Source organism: Labrus mixtus, chromosome 18 (genome assembly GCF_963584025.1).
Source record: "Labrus mixtus chromosome 18, fLabMix1.1, whole genome shotgun sequence".
In the NCBI taxonomy this organism is placed as follows: Eukaryota; Metazoa; Chordata; class Actinopteri; order Labriformes; family Labridae; genus Labrus; species Labrus mixtus.
In genome coordinates, this window is record NC_083629.1 from 4,730,402 (window position 1) to 4,746,727 (window position 16,326).

At 41.7% G+C, this 16,326-nt stretch overlaps 1 protein-coding gene across 2 annotated transcripts in view; it reads right to left on the reverse strand.

The window, feature by feature from the left end:
- The window catches only part of LOC132993441 (peroxidasin), a 64,242-nt gene that overhangs the window by 5,199 nt on the left and 42,717 nt on the right, over window positions 1–16,326 (reverse strand). For both annotated transcript variants that reach the window (XM_061063294.1, XM_061063293.1), the window contains 7 exons: window positions 14,926–15,034; window positions 11,691–11,848; window positions 6,007–7,013; window positions 4,060–4,556; window positions 3,292–3,426; window positions 2,745–2,953; window positions 114–222 (listed from right to left, as the gene is read on the reverse strand). In XM_061063294.1, coding sequence (XP_060919277.1) covers window positions 114–222; window positions 2,745–2,953; window positions 3,292–3,426; window positions 4,060–4,556; window positions 6,007–7,013; window positions 11,691–11,848; window positions 14,926–15,034 — 2,224 coding nt within the window. The remainder of the gene's footprint in view (window positions 1–113; window positions 223–2,744; window positions 2,954–3,291; window positions 3,427–4,059; window positions 4,557–6,006; window positions 7,014–11,690; window positions 11,849–14,925; window positions 15,035–16,326) is intronic.

Genomic DNA, 16,326 nt, shown 5'->3' on the forward strand with positions numbered 1-16,326 from the left:
TTCAAGGTTCTCAAGGATTATTTCAGCGACAGAGGAGCCACATACTGACTCCAGGTCTTTCTCATCATGAATAACTCAAACATTATTTCCTCATGTTTCTCATGCTGTGTTACCCGGTCTCCTGGATGCTGCCTGGTCCCTCCTCTTTGTAGCTGTGCTCCGCTGACCTGCGTCCTCTAAAGTGGTACGACAGGGCGTTGAATTGACCCTTAGTTCTGCAGTCTGTTCGAGTCAAACACAAAAAGCAACACAGTGTGGCTCAGTAAGAAGCAAAACAATCACTAACATTACAAGAAATAAACCTCTCTTGTTTACCATGTTATTTAACGTAATAGATCACAATTAATGCAAGCTCAGCGACCTCCCACAGTAAAAGAAAATCCTTCCCACGTTAACAGATTGTAAATATTTCCCCTTTGCACAAACATAATTGCAGCAGAATGCACATGCAGACATGCAATAAACAGGAAACCATGACTGCTGATGCCACTTTCTTTCTGCTTCAAAGTGCTGATCTCAGACTGACGCTTCTTGTGTTACCACGCGTCGGTCTCACGCTCTCATCTCTGTACCCACATCAAACAGAATAACACACACAAACACAGGACACGGCTCGCGCCCCAGTGCACACCTGGGGCCCGCTGAGAGTCAGCAAAGAGCGCAGAGAGAGTCGAGGAGAAACACAAGACAGGACAGACGCCGCAGTCAGGAGAGTATCACTGCTATCTATAAAAGTTAACAGCGGGAGCCTTTGATCAGACAGAGTCTGTAAAAGACAAAGACTATCTAAACACAACACGACTTCCTATCTCACGCCGACAGACTCACAGGAGCTCTGGCTCGTACCCTGTTGTGTTGAATTCTAGCACACATACATTCCTCTCGTACCAACAGGACGGTGTGACTGCAACAAACTAGAGTATTCTGGTCATTCAGAAAACACAAAAACAGACGAGTCAATCTATTTATTTTAGGGTCTTTTCCCCCATAATCTTACTGCAAAGTGTTTTTATTTTATTTTAAAGACATTATATTTAAAGGGGACTTAGATCGTCAAGTCATGTCTGACTACTTACCTGCTACTTACATAATGATGCTTTCTTTGATTCTTTCAAAAATGTATAACTTCACTTTTTTAATTTAAACATTTATATGAAATAAATATTATAAAAATATGACAATATGTCAGTTAAACAGACTTCTAATTATACAGTTTAAACATTCAAAGGCAGCTATGTGTTAGCATGCTTGAGCCTGAATGTAACGTGGCTTTTTCAACTAAAATAACAAACGGTCACATCAAAATGATTCATTATTTATATATTTTTTTCCTGGACTCTACTTTTTACATGTTTCCTCAGTGAGTTAGTGGTACTTTTATTTGGGAATTGCCTTAGAAAATTGTTGAATATCGCAGTAATGGAACAGGTTCTTATTTAGGCTTTACTGGTAAAGTATCCACTCAAAATGAATTTATTTTCCACTTACACACAGAGATTAGACTCTGTTAAAGATGAATGTGTGTTTTTTTTGTATCCTGAAACAGCCTCACTAATTTGGAATCCACCAAACTTCATCGACAAATACAGTATTTCAAATTCTTTGTTTGTACCTGTTTTTAGTTAATTAGACCCCAGATATGTACAAACAGGATTCATGTTGTGGAGTGTCAAGGTATGCTGTGGTGGGGAGTGAAGGAGCACATCATATAATTAAAAAGTAGTATTCTCCATCCTCTTCCCTGAAGACATTGGTGCTGTCTTTCAAACAAACATAACATGTTTACTTGATTTTAAGATATCAGTCTAAGACGTCCAAAAATTAGAGTTTTTTTAAGTACTTCAAGCTACTTCAGTTAATTGAATCACCAAAGCAATACAGTTAAGTTGATTTTATTCCTTTTTTGAAATCTAAGCATGAGGGCTCTTTTCTTAAATGAATGCTATGAGCGGTCCCGAGAAGAACCAGAGTCACCTGTGGTTAACTTTCTGCAGAGTCAACCCCCCCGGCTCTTTGATTAAAACAGCAGGAGTTGCCTCTTCATTCATCTTCTTTTTAACATTGTCAGCTGCACCCGAGGCTCAGATGTTTTTAAACATCCAGGACTTCATTAAAAAATACCGCCTCTTCCACTACACTTAACCAGAGCAGTCTGTAAAGCACAACACTGGTTATGTTGTGAACGTAGGGGAAGAGGAAGTTGGCTGTTTCACTGGACTATCTCAATTCACTCTATGAACAACAATAAAAACACGTCTGTCAGAAGGAAGAGCTGACATTCTTAAGCCACAGAAAGATAAATCCAATCACTTCTTCTTTACAGTCTAACTTGAACAAAAGGTGACGATACCTGACTCTAAGTTTTTTTCTTTCAGCTCTTCCAAATTTCACAGCGAGTCAAACAAATTCAAACTGAGTGACATCTTTTGGACGTGAGTCAAACAGACAGGAGTGCTGTCGAGTTAATTGCAGTTGTTCCCTTCAAAAGGCGGATGTTCTAAATTGCAGCTTGTAAAAGGAGATGAGGGTGAAGCAAGGCTGCCCTTAAGGAACATGTTAACAGAGGGAAACAAAGCGTGACGATATCGTGTGGCTCTGATTCCACTCAGCATGGATACTGAACCAATGAAAACCAGTGAGGGACAAAGCTGCAACTTCCTGATCTGTTCTGTGTTTGAACTGATTGTTCTGGGTAATTGTTCTAATATGTGATTTGTCATCCATCCTCTGGAAGCTCCTCTCACCTTCACAGCAGTCCTGCCACATCCGCAGGTCGATCTGAGGGACGTCGTCACAGCTGCCGTAACCGTGAGGCAGCTTGGCCACACTGAACACATCGTGCTGGACGCGAGTGATGTTGTCGCCGTTGTCGCACAGAACCCGCGTCAGGGAGGCCTGCTTCAACTGGGTCAGCTGGGCAGGAGTGAACACACCGGGGTTTTCATACCAGAACCTGACAGAGGCGGACCGGAGAAAGAAAGAAAAGAGACAAAATGGAAGAAAAGTCAGTTTCACCCTCCAGCATGTTCACATGATATAACAAAGACCTGCTGCTGAGAATGTTTCATCTTTTAATCAACATGATTCCTTAAAGTTGAAAAGGTTAAATATCCAGTATAAGGTGTCTGCATGTAGAAGAGTTCTAAATACTATTCCTCACATTACAAAGGAACCAAGACGTATTTGCCAGAGTAACTGATTGGTGAGGCATTTTTAGTTTGTCTTTCAGAAACTTTTTTTTTGAAAATGGTGAGGTTAGATGTTTTTATTTTTTTGTTTTGGTATCTGTACCTGTCTCCATCCCTCAGACGTCTGAACTGAGCTGCCAGCAAACACATGAGAGTCGGCCCCAGTCTACTGCCAGGCACCAGGTCTTCAGCCATCAGTGCAGGGAACAGGTCGATGTTCAGAGGAGTTCCATACAACCTGCAGCACAGATAAACACAGCCAGGGACAGCTAATTAACCCTCATGCATCACTATGGACATTTCTGTCCATTTGGTCAAATTTTACCTCTGCATCTGTCCATCATTTTGTCAGTGTTAGTGCATATGGCACCATTTTTTGTAAGAAAGACTCTCTCTTGACAAATTTTGGAATGCACATTTAAATTTTTGTAATAGATCAATAGAACACTGTGAAACATGTTTACTACCCTCTTAAGTCACTAAGGACAAAAATGTCCACTTACAAAAAACTGATATAAAAATAGAACAGATTGATATTTTTTTCTAATTTTTTCTGCAACTTTTTAAACAACTTCAGCCCTGCTCAAAATTACCAAACATTCAAATATTAATCTGTTCTATTTTTATAGCAGTTTTTTGGCATGGACATGTTTGTCCTTAGTGACTTAAGAGGGTAGTAAATTAAACTGATGCAAAATTGAAAAAATGAAGAATTATGAACTTCCTGTCAAAACAAACTTCCTTAAGATGGAAACTTGCAAAGCTTTCTGTAAAAGCCCTCAGAATACCTTGTAACACTTATCCCCTACATTTCTTAAGCCAGTTTCTGGAAAATGAAAAATGTAAATCATCATCTTGAGTTTCTGATCACCTCTGCAGTTTCTCTCTGACGTCAGGATTCTTGATTTCATTCCTCAGGTCTTCAAAGGTGTGAGCTGAAGACAGATTACAGAAGGTCCTGTAATCGTTATACGGTGGTATGCCGTGATCCCTCCCTCTCTGGATATTCATGGCGGCCAGGTCCAGAGCGACAGCGTGGGCCATCGAGAACAGCCTCTCCGTCAGCTCCGTGTTCAGCAGCTGCGTGGTGACGCGCATTTTACCCGCAACGCCGAAGAGCCCGCGAAGGAGCGGGTCGATGCCGCCCTCGTTTACGATGCGGAACGGCGAGAAGAAGGCGCGATGCAGGGAGATGTGTCCCTGAGGGATGGGCTGGAAGTCCTCGTCCAGCCGGTACAGTATGGGGTTGATGAGGGTGTGTCCAAAGCGGAACGCCGCAGTAGCAAAAGCGCTGAGGATGCCGGCGTTGATATTGGGGTTGTAACCCGTGTAAGTCCCCATTATCTTCACGCCTGCTTCACCCAAGATCTATGATAGAGAGAGAGAGGAGTGTGACAGTAAGTCTTTGCTTTCTCTATTGATCAATGTCTTTGTTGTTGTTTGAAACAAAGGTAAAAGAGGACTTAGGTCATAAAAAAATGTGTTTAGTCACGAGTCTCCAAATCTATCAATCAATCATCAATCAATCAATCAATTGTTATTTGTATAGCGTCAACTCATAACAAGTGTTATCTTGAGACACTTTACAAAGAGCAGGTAAAAGACCTTACTCTTTTTTTTATTATTTAAAAAAAGCAGGTAAAAGACCTTACTTATTGTTATGTTACAAAGACCCGTGAGCACTTTAGCAAAGCAGCAAAAGTTACAGTGGTAAGAAAAAAACTGCCTTATTAAAAGGCAGAAATCTTCAGGCCAGATCCCCGGCTCATGACGAAACAGCCTTCACAGGTCTAGACTGCGCCGGGCTTGAAAAAGGGAAAGGGGGAGAGATGGGATAAAATGCAGGAAAAGGCATAGGGAACAGTGGGGAGGTCATTCGACTTTCAGGTACTTAAGGATTCAATTGTGGGACAAGAAATGTTTTGGCACTGGCCACTATTTAAGTGTTTACCTATCACAGGGACAATACATCTTGTAAACATTACTCATATTATGCAATAGATTTGCCAGCATGCTTACAGGGTACTTTAGGGGACCAATACATGAGTTGAATACAGTAACCATGATGCAAAGCATATCAAATAACATGGAAACAGCACATTTTGTTTACATGATGTGTAAAAAGGACTTTTAAATGTCACATTTTCTCAATTAAACATGCAATATGCAGATATTATTCAGGTTTGAGGAACAGTCTTTGAACATGTAAGCAGACAATTCAATGTGTCTCATTATTACAACAGACTGCACCCCACACACAGCCTCTGGTCTGTTTCTGGTCAGCTGTGTGTGTTGTAAACACTTTGCAGTGCTCACAGCTGCTTGTAAACAGGAATAAGGAATATTAGTTTACATAAGCTGCTTTTTTACAGCAAAAAAATGGAAATATTGAGTAATGAGTACACATAAACATAGTCACCAAACATTACAGTTAGACAGGTTGAGGCTCATGAGGGAGGCTAAATGTTGCCAGATCGATAACTTCAGGAAGCAGGAGGCTTTTCTAAGTTGTGTTTTTTCTTGTTCCTGTTTTTTCTGAGATCTTTAACTTTTCTCTCTCGTTTTTTAAGGGTTAGTGTTCTTCCCTTGGACGAGCACAGAGAGGTGAGATACGGAAAGAAACAAATTCTTAAAGAATTGTTTAACCTGCTTATGATTTCGATAATCAAGAAATAAGTACCAGTACATTTTATTCGATTTTAAATGTAGAATCAAATTTGTGGCACACCTCAAAACAAGGGAAATATTGAAAATTATTGAAATATTCATTTGTTTTGAGATGTGCCACAAATTTGATTCTGGAGCTGACAGCTCTTACCTTTGGCAACCAGTGGCTGTAGGTGATGTGCTGCATCTGAGCCCCCACTATCTTCCTGGCCTCGTGGTAGATGGTGTCACCGTCCCAGTGCGGGTTCAGCCTCAGCAGCTCTGTGGCTACGCGGTTGTGTTCCCTGAACCACACCGTGTGCATGGCGGTGAGGCCAAGCTGCTCGTTGGCGCGGTGATCTCCAGCTAAGAAACACGGGATGGGACTCTCATTTTCATCTCTCATGCACTCAGTGGGCGGTCCGGTGGCAAATGGCAGGAGAGGCTTCCCTGTCCGTTGGATGATGCCTTGCCGCAGCAGACCCCTCTGGCTGGCCAAGTCGCGGACTTCCTCAGACTCGTGCCGCGAGCTGCCGTACACGTTTGAGCCGTCGATGTAAGAGGTCAGCTGGTTGATTTGCTCTCTTGGATACACACTGTTCATGAGAAGAGAAGTCATCCCGCTGCCGCACACGGGGCTCGATCGGACAAAGAACATGCAGCGGGCGCCACTTCGCAGCTGCCGGGGGTCGTTGGGTGGGAACTGGATTGGAAAGCACGGCGGGTCGTTGGTGCAGACCTGAGTGCACAGCTGGCCGTCAGAGAAGCGTGACTGGCTGAGGGCTGCCACTGTGGAGTCCAAGTCATGATCGAGGAACTGACCCCACTGCATCAGCATGTGAGTGTAACGGTCGTCAGGGGTGATGGTCTCCGTGCCGATCATGGTGGTCGACACTAGCCTGGGCAGAGGGAGCCTGTACCCGTTGTGCAGCTGATCAGTGGCTCCTCTCGGCAGGTTAAAGCCGTTGTCGTAGACCGACTTCAAGAGCCGCTCGAAGGCGGTGAGCGAGGCGCCCCACATCGGGTGCTGCAGGTTGTTGCAGGTCCCGTCGTGGCTCCGGTACTTCTGGTGGAAGCAGATGTCTGAACAGTTGTTGAAGCGGCGGTGCGCTGTGCAGCCGGACAGGTTGGCGATCACTTCCAGGAAGTGAGGGGACACCAGGTCATTGTAGCGAAATGCTGTGGGGGAAAAACAAAACAAAAATGAACACACAACAAAACAGAAGCCGCTTAAGATAAAAAAAAGGCGTAAGAATCCAGAAAAAAAAAATCATATTTGACTTGTAAATGTTTTGAATGAAGTTCAACCAAAGACGTTCAGAAAGAAGCTATTGTCTGTTCAGCTGTGTTGCCCTGCTACGTGTGATACAGACCAAGCAGAGTATTTTAAACTTTGGAGTAAGAATGCAGTCTGCTGAACAACCTTTGTAAATAAAAACTGTTTTCTGCTTTTTGTATACTCAATAAAAAATATACGTCAGTGCATGTCAGGAAACATAAGTACTGATAAAAAAATATCTGGGGCATGGCAATATCTGCAGATAACTAGTAGCTGAACTACTGGCTGACTTTCCAAAGTTGCATTTTGAAGACAAAAAAAAATCTGAAGAACCTTGACTTTGTCCCAAACTTGTTTCTGTCTCACTGACACACTTTTGCATGTGAGCTAGTGGAAGACCTGACCAATAAAGACAGGATGTATACCATTTCTTATTACTGCCATCGCTTGCACTGTTTTATCTTTGTGACAAGATCATCTAAGCAGTCAATTAGGATATTAAGCAGCACAGTATCAAATACACAGATCAGATATTGTTAAAGGAGTTGCTGGCTCTCAGAGCGGAAAGGACTACCTGTCCTGAGGGCACAGTGAGCGGTGTTCCACTAACATGCTCTGACTCGCTCTGATATGTGAGGGCTCCTGTGTTAAAGCCCAAATAGAGAGCATATCAACGTGTGTGTGTCTGTCTGTCTGTCTGTGTCTGTGATGTGTTAGCAGTGTGGCGTTATGGTTATGCATGGGAGCAAGGGTTAGTGTGTGCGGCCAACCTCAGTGAGTGTTAGCTGAGACTTCCTGTCTAAAAGGCAACACCTGCTGGCATTTTCACACAAACTCTTAACATCACTCGCAATACTGGTGTGTCATCTTTTGGTTTGTAAGTCAGACAACGGAGAAACTATGTCAGGTGAAATAGAGATACAATAAACTGGTTTCTGCTGACGGGCAGAAATCTCTGTGTTTGCTTGGTTTGGGGCCAGTGCAACAATGAACACTTGGTTGTTATCATAAGTAATGAAAACACTGTCTCTCTCTCTCTCTCTCTCTCTCTCTCTCTCTCTCTCTGTGTCTTTGTTCTTGTTTCACTGAGCTCTATTTGTCTGCCCCTCCAACTTTCACCTGGCTGAAACCTATTATTAGTCCTCTTTCATTTCTCCATAAATCTACTCTTATCCTTTGATTCAGGCTACATTTTCCAGAGCACCACATATGAGACATACGCTGCCAATTCCACCCCTGTGCTGTCCTGTGATATTTTACTTTGTTCCTTCCATGAAGCCAATAATACAGCGCTCCGCTCGTCTTCCTCGGGCCACTGAACATCTGTCAATGCATATGTGTAACATAAACAATGACAGAACCTTGTGAATCCAAACATCCAAATCAAGACATGCTCCCTACATCCACACATAATTGAGACGTTCTGTAAACCACACAAACAATCTTGACATTTTGTCTAGTGCTCCAGAGTGACTGTACGTTAAGTTCTGTGTGATGTGGTGTGACATAAGGCTAATAAAAATGTTTACGGCCCTCCTCGTCAACTGCTCCATTATTACGTCCCAAAGCCTCGGGTCATGCTTAAGAGAAAATGGCATACAGATGGAGGGGCCTTTCCAACGCCAAATGTTGCTTGCATAAGATGTAATTTATCGAGGCTTCTAGCGCCGACTTACTGGCTGAATGAGACTATGCTTGGGAAACTTGTTAGGAGTTTCTTTACTGAATCTAAAGTAGTGGAATTATATGTGTACATTTCTATCCACCCATGGGCTGTACCTACTTAACCTTGAGGAAAAAGTGGCTTTACTAAACAAATAAACATCACTAGGACCACCAGATTTGCACAGATTGAATAACGTCTTATACGTTATTTGTATCAGGATTTAAGGAGTGTGTAAGCTAGGAAGACTGCAGCTCATAGCCAAGGCCTGGATTTAATGGAGATGTTATTTCATACATACCTTGTATTAGCTGTAATGTTCCCAGTCTACAGTATAAATTAGAACCTGTCTGATACATTAGCTGGATGATATTATCCAGCCAATATGTGGCTATCACATAAACCCTGGTATGAGCGTATCGGTTTTCTGATGTGCACTCATTTGTAAACATTAAAGAGAACATATTATATACCCCTTCTCCACCTTTTCAAACAGTCCCCTGTGGTCTAAATGAAACATCTGTGCTGTGCTTTGGTCAAAACATAACATGAATCAAGCACCAGAGGAGGTTTGTGACCCTGTATAAACCAGCTCTCTCAGAACGCTCTGTTTTGGTGTGTGTGTCTCTTTAAATGCAATGACACCCCTTAGTTTTCCCAGTAGACATCACTCCTCTGTAGCGAGAATAAAAATGGCGGACCTGCGCAAAATTTTTGTTCTAGGCTGGGGGTGGAGTCCATGGGAGGAGATATCAGGGGAGGGGAGGGTATTTTTTTTTTTTTTTTTACCAGAATCCCACTGTGACATCACAAGGAGAGCAAATTTGAAACGGAGCATTTTTCTCTGTGTTGTAAGATTTATGCAGACCACAAACAAAGGACTGGATGGGTTTATTTCACATGTTGTGGGTCAGTAGACACTCAGGTTACTCAAATATATGTTCAAAAACACTGTACAAGTGGATTTTTCATAATATGTCCCCTTTAACATATAACATATATGCTGTATTAAATCCAAACTCCAAAGCTTCACACATTTAGCTGCCTCTACAGTAGCCATAATAAATAAAACCAATAGAAACAAACAACCATCAACATCCAAACAGTGCACATGTAAACATAAGAGCACATACGAGTAACACTTTACATTGTTGCATGTTACCCATAATGCATGTCTAATGGCGTTCAGACCATAACGTTATTCAAAACCCTTACAGCTTATATAGAACTTGATTCACATAGTCACAGTTAGTCCAAAAACAAATGAGTTTCCATTGGACGACTCTGCATCAAAACATGTTTATGCAATAAGTGAAATAAAAGATGTCATCGTGTCATTTGTCCAGCAGAGCATGCTGGGACTAACTGGCTCACAGAAAGAATAGTGCAACATTCAGCTCGGGGGGAAAAAAGTAACTGACCTACATCAGTGATAATGAGTCTTTGAATAAACTGAACAAGAGGCAATTCGACTTGCAAAAACAAGATTTAGTCTGGATGACATCACACTTCTTTGCATGCATTTAGCCATATTAATCATTACCATCCAGTATTAAGTTTTCCAGTGGTCATTCCTTTTTTCACCAATACCTCATGATTAACAACACCATGTTGCCAAAATCTCCACCCTGCAACACCAGTAAACCAGTGAGCAGACTCCCATGGGCCCTCCAAGCTTGAACCCGCCCTCACACAAACTGGAGCTCTTGGCTTTTCTTCACATTCAGAGCCTTTAGACACAGGAAGCCTGTAAGAACATGACACTCTCCTTCCAAAGGGTGATGCAATATTTAATTTCACACAGCATTTTCAAATTTAACAAGCTCTGTGCTTCCCCAACAGCTCATTGTTTGTGGTTTGGGTTGAAAAATACCTACACTGATGTTACCCACTTTCCAAGATTGTTAGAGATTTTACTTTTCACAACCACCACAACCCTAAAGAAACTTCAAATGGAGAGTTTCAGAATCAGAAATACTTTATTAATCCCAAGGGGAAATGCGGTGTTACGGTTGCTCTTCACAAAATACAGCAGTAGGAAATAAAATAGGATAGAGATAATAAATGTATGTTTATCAGTTTTCTACAACATTCAATAATTCCCAGCCGATCACAATAATCACCCTACAGTCTTTAGTAGTCTTCTTATAACAGCAGAAACATTTTAGTCAGCTTGTGTGCTGAGGTCAGCATCAGCTTTGCTCCCAGTCCCTGAAGACCAGCCTCAGAAAGAAGAACACTCATTTTTTTATCGGAAAAACAACTTAATATTTAGCTCCAAGTAAAAACCTTTCACAAGGTGGCTAGAGCTTCATACGGGCTGGAGCCAGCTCTGCTCACAGTCCCTCCTGACATCCTGAGTCTGCCAAACAGCGTTAATAACCAAACACTTATTTTTTAAGATAAAACTGCTTTATTAGGTGTTTGTACTAATAAGCTCACGGCCCATGAAACTTCAGCAGGGTCATTTGGAGAGTTGGTTTTTAAAGTGCTGTCGATCCTGTGTGTTTTCCTGTCGACTATGATGTAGACTGAAAACTGAAGTACACAAACATGACTGACAAATTGTGAGTCAAACTGAACTGCAATACTTCCAAATACTCATCAAAGTTGAGAGTTTTATTGAGGTAAAATTATGAATCTACACTGTCTCCTTCACGTAGCAGGATTTCCCTCACAGTAAATAAACATTAGAAAATAATGAGCTTGAATTAAGAATGTAGCTTAGTATGTCTTGATAGTCTAATGACTGGTGTCCATGTGTACAGCTCTGTTTTACAGCAAGAGTCTCTTAATGAATTCAGTAAGCAGTTCAATCCTTTCTTCATACGTTGGCAGACACTTTCTCTGCGATGGATGTGATTGGTTATTGAGTTACTAACTGTAAGACCGGTTAAGTCTATATCAGCCTCACCTGTCCCGTTGGTGTCGACCATCAGACCCTGGTTGACGTGGTTCTGGATGAGCAGAAGAGTCTGTTCAAAGATCTCCCCGGCTCGCGCCTGCTCCACTGTGTAGGGATCTCGAGGATACCGGAAAAGAGCGAGCAGCTCCCCGGGGGTACGAGGCTGACTGGAGGGATGAGGAACAGAGAGAGAGAGAGGGTGTGTTGGAGGTGGAGAGAAAGAAAAGGTGAGATATAATAAAAGGGAGAGTGAATATGAATACATGTGGAGAGAGACAGTAGACAGTGTGTAGCAGTTTAGAGGGTGTGAAAGAAACACACTTTAGAAGGGAAGCAGGAGAAAAGATCCATTTCAAATGTAACCATAAATAACATTCTTCAGGAGATTTTCTTTTTCTTTTGAGCTCCGGGGCAGGAAAAGCGGGCAGAGCTTTCTCTGTAACTTTCCAGACAAAAAGTTTTTCTGCTGCAGCTCGATAAGGGTCAGAGAGTTCAAAGAAAAGAGAAGCCTGAACCATCTCAAGACATTTTCACTGATGAGCTGGATCTCCTTCGTCAGGAGCTCACCACATGACTCTGTGTTGTTTCCTGCTCTCACTCTTTTCTTGAAGACCGACTGACTGGACAGCTTAACCGTCATTACAAACTACTTTCTCAAAATTTGAATTGAACTCCTCAACCTCAGCCCTTTGAAAGCTCAGCCAGAGTCGTATTAAATGGTGTGGAAAACCGTAAAAACCACTCGCCAGTTCCACATGTGTTCTACCCAGCCCGCGGTTTAATACAATAAAAGAATGAAATAAAAAAAACAACATGGTTTCACTAGATTGTGGTATGATACACATGTAGGCCAAATGACTGATGAAACATGAGCTGTTATTGTTACATATTAATGTGAATTCAACAGAATTCTCATTTGAAGGGTCATAGCTGTGTTTTCAAACCTGGGCCAGGTTTTTTTCAAACTCATTTGGATTGTTAATGTTTGTCTACAAAGAGTCTTCGCCTTGTTTCAGACAACCTACAGTTCAACCTGTGGCCAACAGCAGCCACACTTTCATCGTCAACTTGTTATTCATCGTCATCTGCTGTCAATTGTAATCGTTACACATTCTCAAACCTTGCTTAGGTCATTTTTTTTAAATCGTTTTATTTTCTATTTTGCTCAACCAAGAATAAAGAGATAAACCTTGTGGATGTAGGATTTCATTTATTGAACTATAAACATCATCCGTTGACAAAAAACAGTAATTGACCTTGTAAAAAGTTGGAAGTGCTGCCTTGATCACTTCATTTCAGAGGGGGGTTCTGGTGTTTAAATATCAGTGAAACACACAATAACACAGAAACTTATTTCAAGGTAGAGCTAGACTGCAAAATCATCCATAATAAAATATAATCACAGCTGGTCAAATACAATCATTGTGTTTATCTGAAAGATCTGTGTTTTGCATAACTGATTTTCTGGTTCAAGATATTTGTCTTCCTCTCAGCTGATGTTAACCCCGGTGTAAAGCTGACAACTGTTGCAAAGAGAAATTTAGTCTTAGTAGTTATTGCTCCCTTATCCTTGTATAGTTTTTGTGATCATTTTAAAATGCTGGTTACAGAAATGTGTTGCACTAATAAACAGTTGCTGTTGCATAAAACAACTGTTCCCCCGCTGCAACACGACTGACTTCCTTTATGACAAGTGCTACTAGGTTTTCTCTCATGGTCAAATGTGATTCTGTTTTTTATAATTATTATCTCCAGACCAGGTTCAAAGACTCTGGTCTGTGCTATCAGCCAGGGAGGATGCTTCCTCTTGATCTGTGATTGTCATTAAAGAGACCTGGAAATCCCCTAATCTCCATCTAGGTTACCACACTGTGTTCATTTGTGTCTGTGTGTTTGTACACTGTATTTGTGTGTGTGTGTGTGTGTGTGTGTGTGTGGGCAGATTGTGTGTGTGTGTGTGTGTGTGTGCATGCCAAGAAAAACACAACTGCAAACCACATCATTCAGCAGGATGGGAACACTTGAGTTGTACTGAAACCACCTACATCCACATGAAAACTTGACTGAATGAACAAAGACTTGAGGGTACAATCATTCTTTTATCATCATGGAAACGATCACAATGATGCACCAATGCAAGAGGTCAATATCTGAATGTACAGTAGTTGTCAGAGTAATGTCTGAACAGCTGTTTGTACCGCCCCCCCCTAAGGCACATTTTTACAACCAGCTTTCAGATTTGAAACTTAAAAAACATAAATCCTTGTGCAGTGCAACAGGAAAGGGCAGCAATATCAGCAGCCTTTGTGAATAGCCACACTCTGTCCCTGAAGGCTCTGACTCAGACCTGGAACATTCAAGTCATGCGCCAAGATAATGTGAGACAAGCTATTTGTACTCAAGCTAAGGCCCCATGAGCAAGTAGCTCTGGACTCAGTCTGTGCAGGGAAACATTTTTATATCCCACAAACTAAAGAAAAGCACATTTGTGATTACATTTCTGAAGTGTGAAATAGAATAACAAAATATAAACTCCGCTACTGTACATGGTAGCAACCGAGTGTTTTTTCCGGGCAGAAAAGCGCCGTCTGTACGCTTGGGAGTGTTTGAATGAAGCGTTTTGTGCTCTGAGAAGAAAAGTGCTGCACGTCCGTCCTGTCTCTATGACAACCGTTTGTTGACAACGGCCGCTGTATGACTGACACTGCTCTGTCATTTTTTTACTGCATGTTTGATATTTGAGGTCGTTTTTTACCCAGATCAGACACGGAGCAAACAGGATGTGAGTACATGGTACGATCCGTAGGGGTTTAAACTATGGGGAATAGCATACAATTTGAAAAGAGCGGCCGTGACGTCAACAGCGCCTTTCTGATAAAGTTGAAAGTAACATGATTACTCAAAGTGTTTTTTTATGTCACTGACAGATAAGGTAGGCAGATAAGAGATAAGGATAGTTTTTTTTTTTTTTACAAGAAACAGCTGTGACATTGCTCTTTTTCAAAGCCACCGGCCTCTGTTGACAAAACAGTAAATCTACCTCTCAGCACACTTTGCTGGACTGAAGCAGAGCTGAGGTTTAATCATTGAGAGACTTGAGTATAAAAAGTGTCACTGTGTGTGTGTGTGTGTGTGTGTGTGTGTGTGTGTGTGTGTGTGTGTGTGTGTGTGTGTGTGTGTGTGTGTGTGTGTGTGTGTGTGTGTGTGTGCATGGTTGTGTGGGAGTGAGTTTTTCATATCTTACCCATCGAAGAGTCGTCTCCTCGTTGACTCGATAGCACTGTCCACATTACGGATGGCCTGCTCTATGGACGTGCTCACAAACGTGTCCCCCTCTCTGCTGACTGCAGGAACTGTGACACATGCAAAAAAAAAGTATTGTTTGTCATTAAGACTACCCAGTGCATATGAGCCTAACAGTGGTCAAAACACATTCAAAGTATAAAGCAAAGAGCGTTCAGTCAATGATGTTCTCTAACTTCTCAAAGATTTGCACTTCAGCCTTCTTCGAGCACATGTCTGGCACACTCCGTCATCTTAGTGTGCCATTGAAAACAGTGAGATTGTGACGTGAGGGCTGAAGGAGTCCAACAACAACTGAGCACTTTGATATAGTTTATGGTTCAGGAGCAGGAGTGCTGCGGCCTGAACCTGAGAAATCTCAGCAGGAAACACCAACACGCACAGGGAAGAGCTGACAGGAATCTGATAGCATTGCAGCAGAGTGTGACTAAATTACTGACTGAGTTGGACGGAGTGGATCAACAGAGAGACGGCTCCTGAGTTTACGGGCTTTACACTGATGTGACAGTTATTGACAGTGAATTTATAAACTGCAACACATCATGATACTCAGTGAAGGGACTTCTGCCTATTGCACAGTTTCCAACTTCCTTGCTCTACTGTCTCCACTTTGTGACTGTTTATAGAAAGCCCTATGAAAACCGTCCTCCTGCAGCTTGTTTGCATAATCCTGTTCACACTGAGAAATAAAATAAAATCATGATAGCTAAAGTCTTCATAATTTCTGCAACTGAAGCTTCAAGTTGTATAAATTGGTTGATTACATCATCAAATATGGTTACATGCAGCTGAGAATGACAATGGAAGGGAAACACAAGGCAGCAGTCTCACAGTGGGAGACAGTTATTTACATAATCTTGTTCAAACTAATCTGAAACAATCTGAACTGATCTAGAAACAATGAAAGCTAGATCAGAAAGTACAGAACTTGAGGTTGTGCAGACTTTAGGAATATGTATAAAAATTTGAAGATAGTCCAAAATGATACGCAAAAGACAAGACGCAAATAATTCAAACAATGAGTAAAATGTTAAATGTCAGCCTGAGGAGCCCAGAGAGTCTAGTGGTTATGTTGCACGCCCCATGTACAGAGGCTGTGGTCCTCGTCGCAGCGGCTGTGGGTTCAATCCAACCTCAGCTGTCCAATCCAACAGAGACAAATATGTCAAAAATATTTTCAAACTATCAATCGCGACCATATCTCAAAAAGTAAAACAACTACGGTTTAAATGAGCATTTGAAGGGTTAAGTTATATATTCTCCATTCAGAATTGTTTTTTGGTTGATGTGCTTGTTAAGCAAGTTTGATGAAAAGCACGTTTGAATTAAGTTTGTTTTTAAA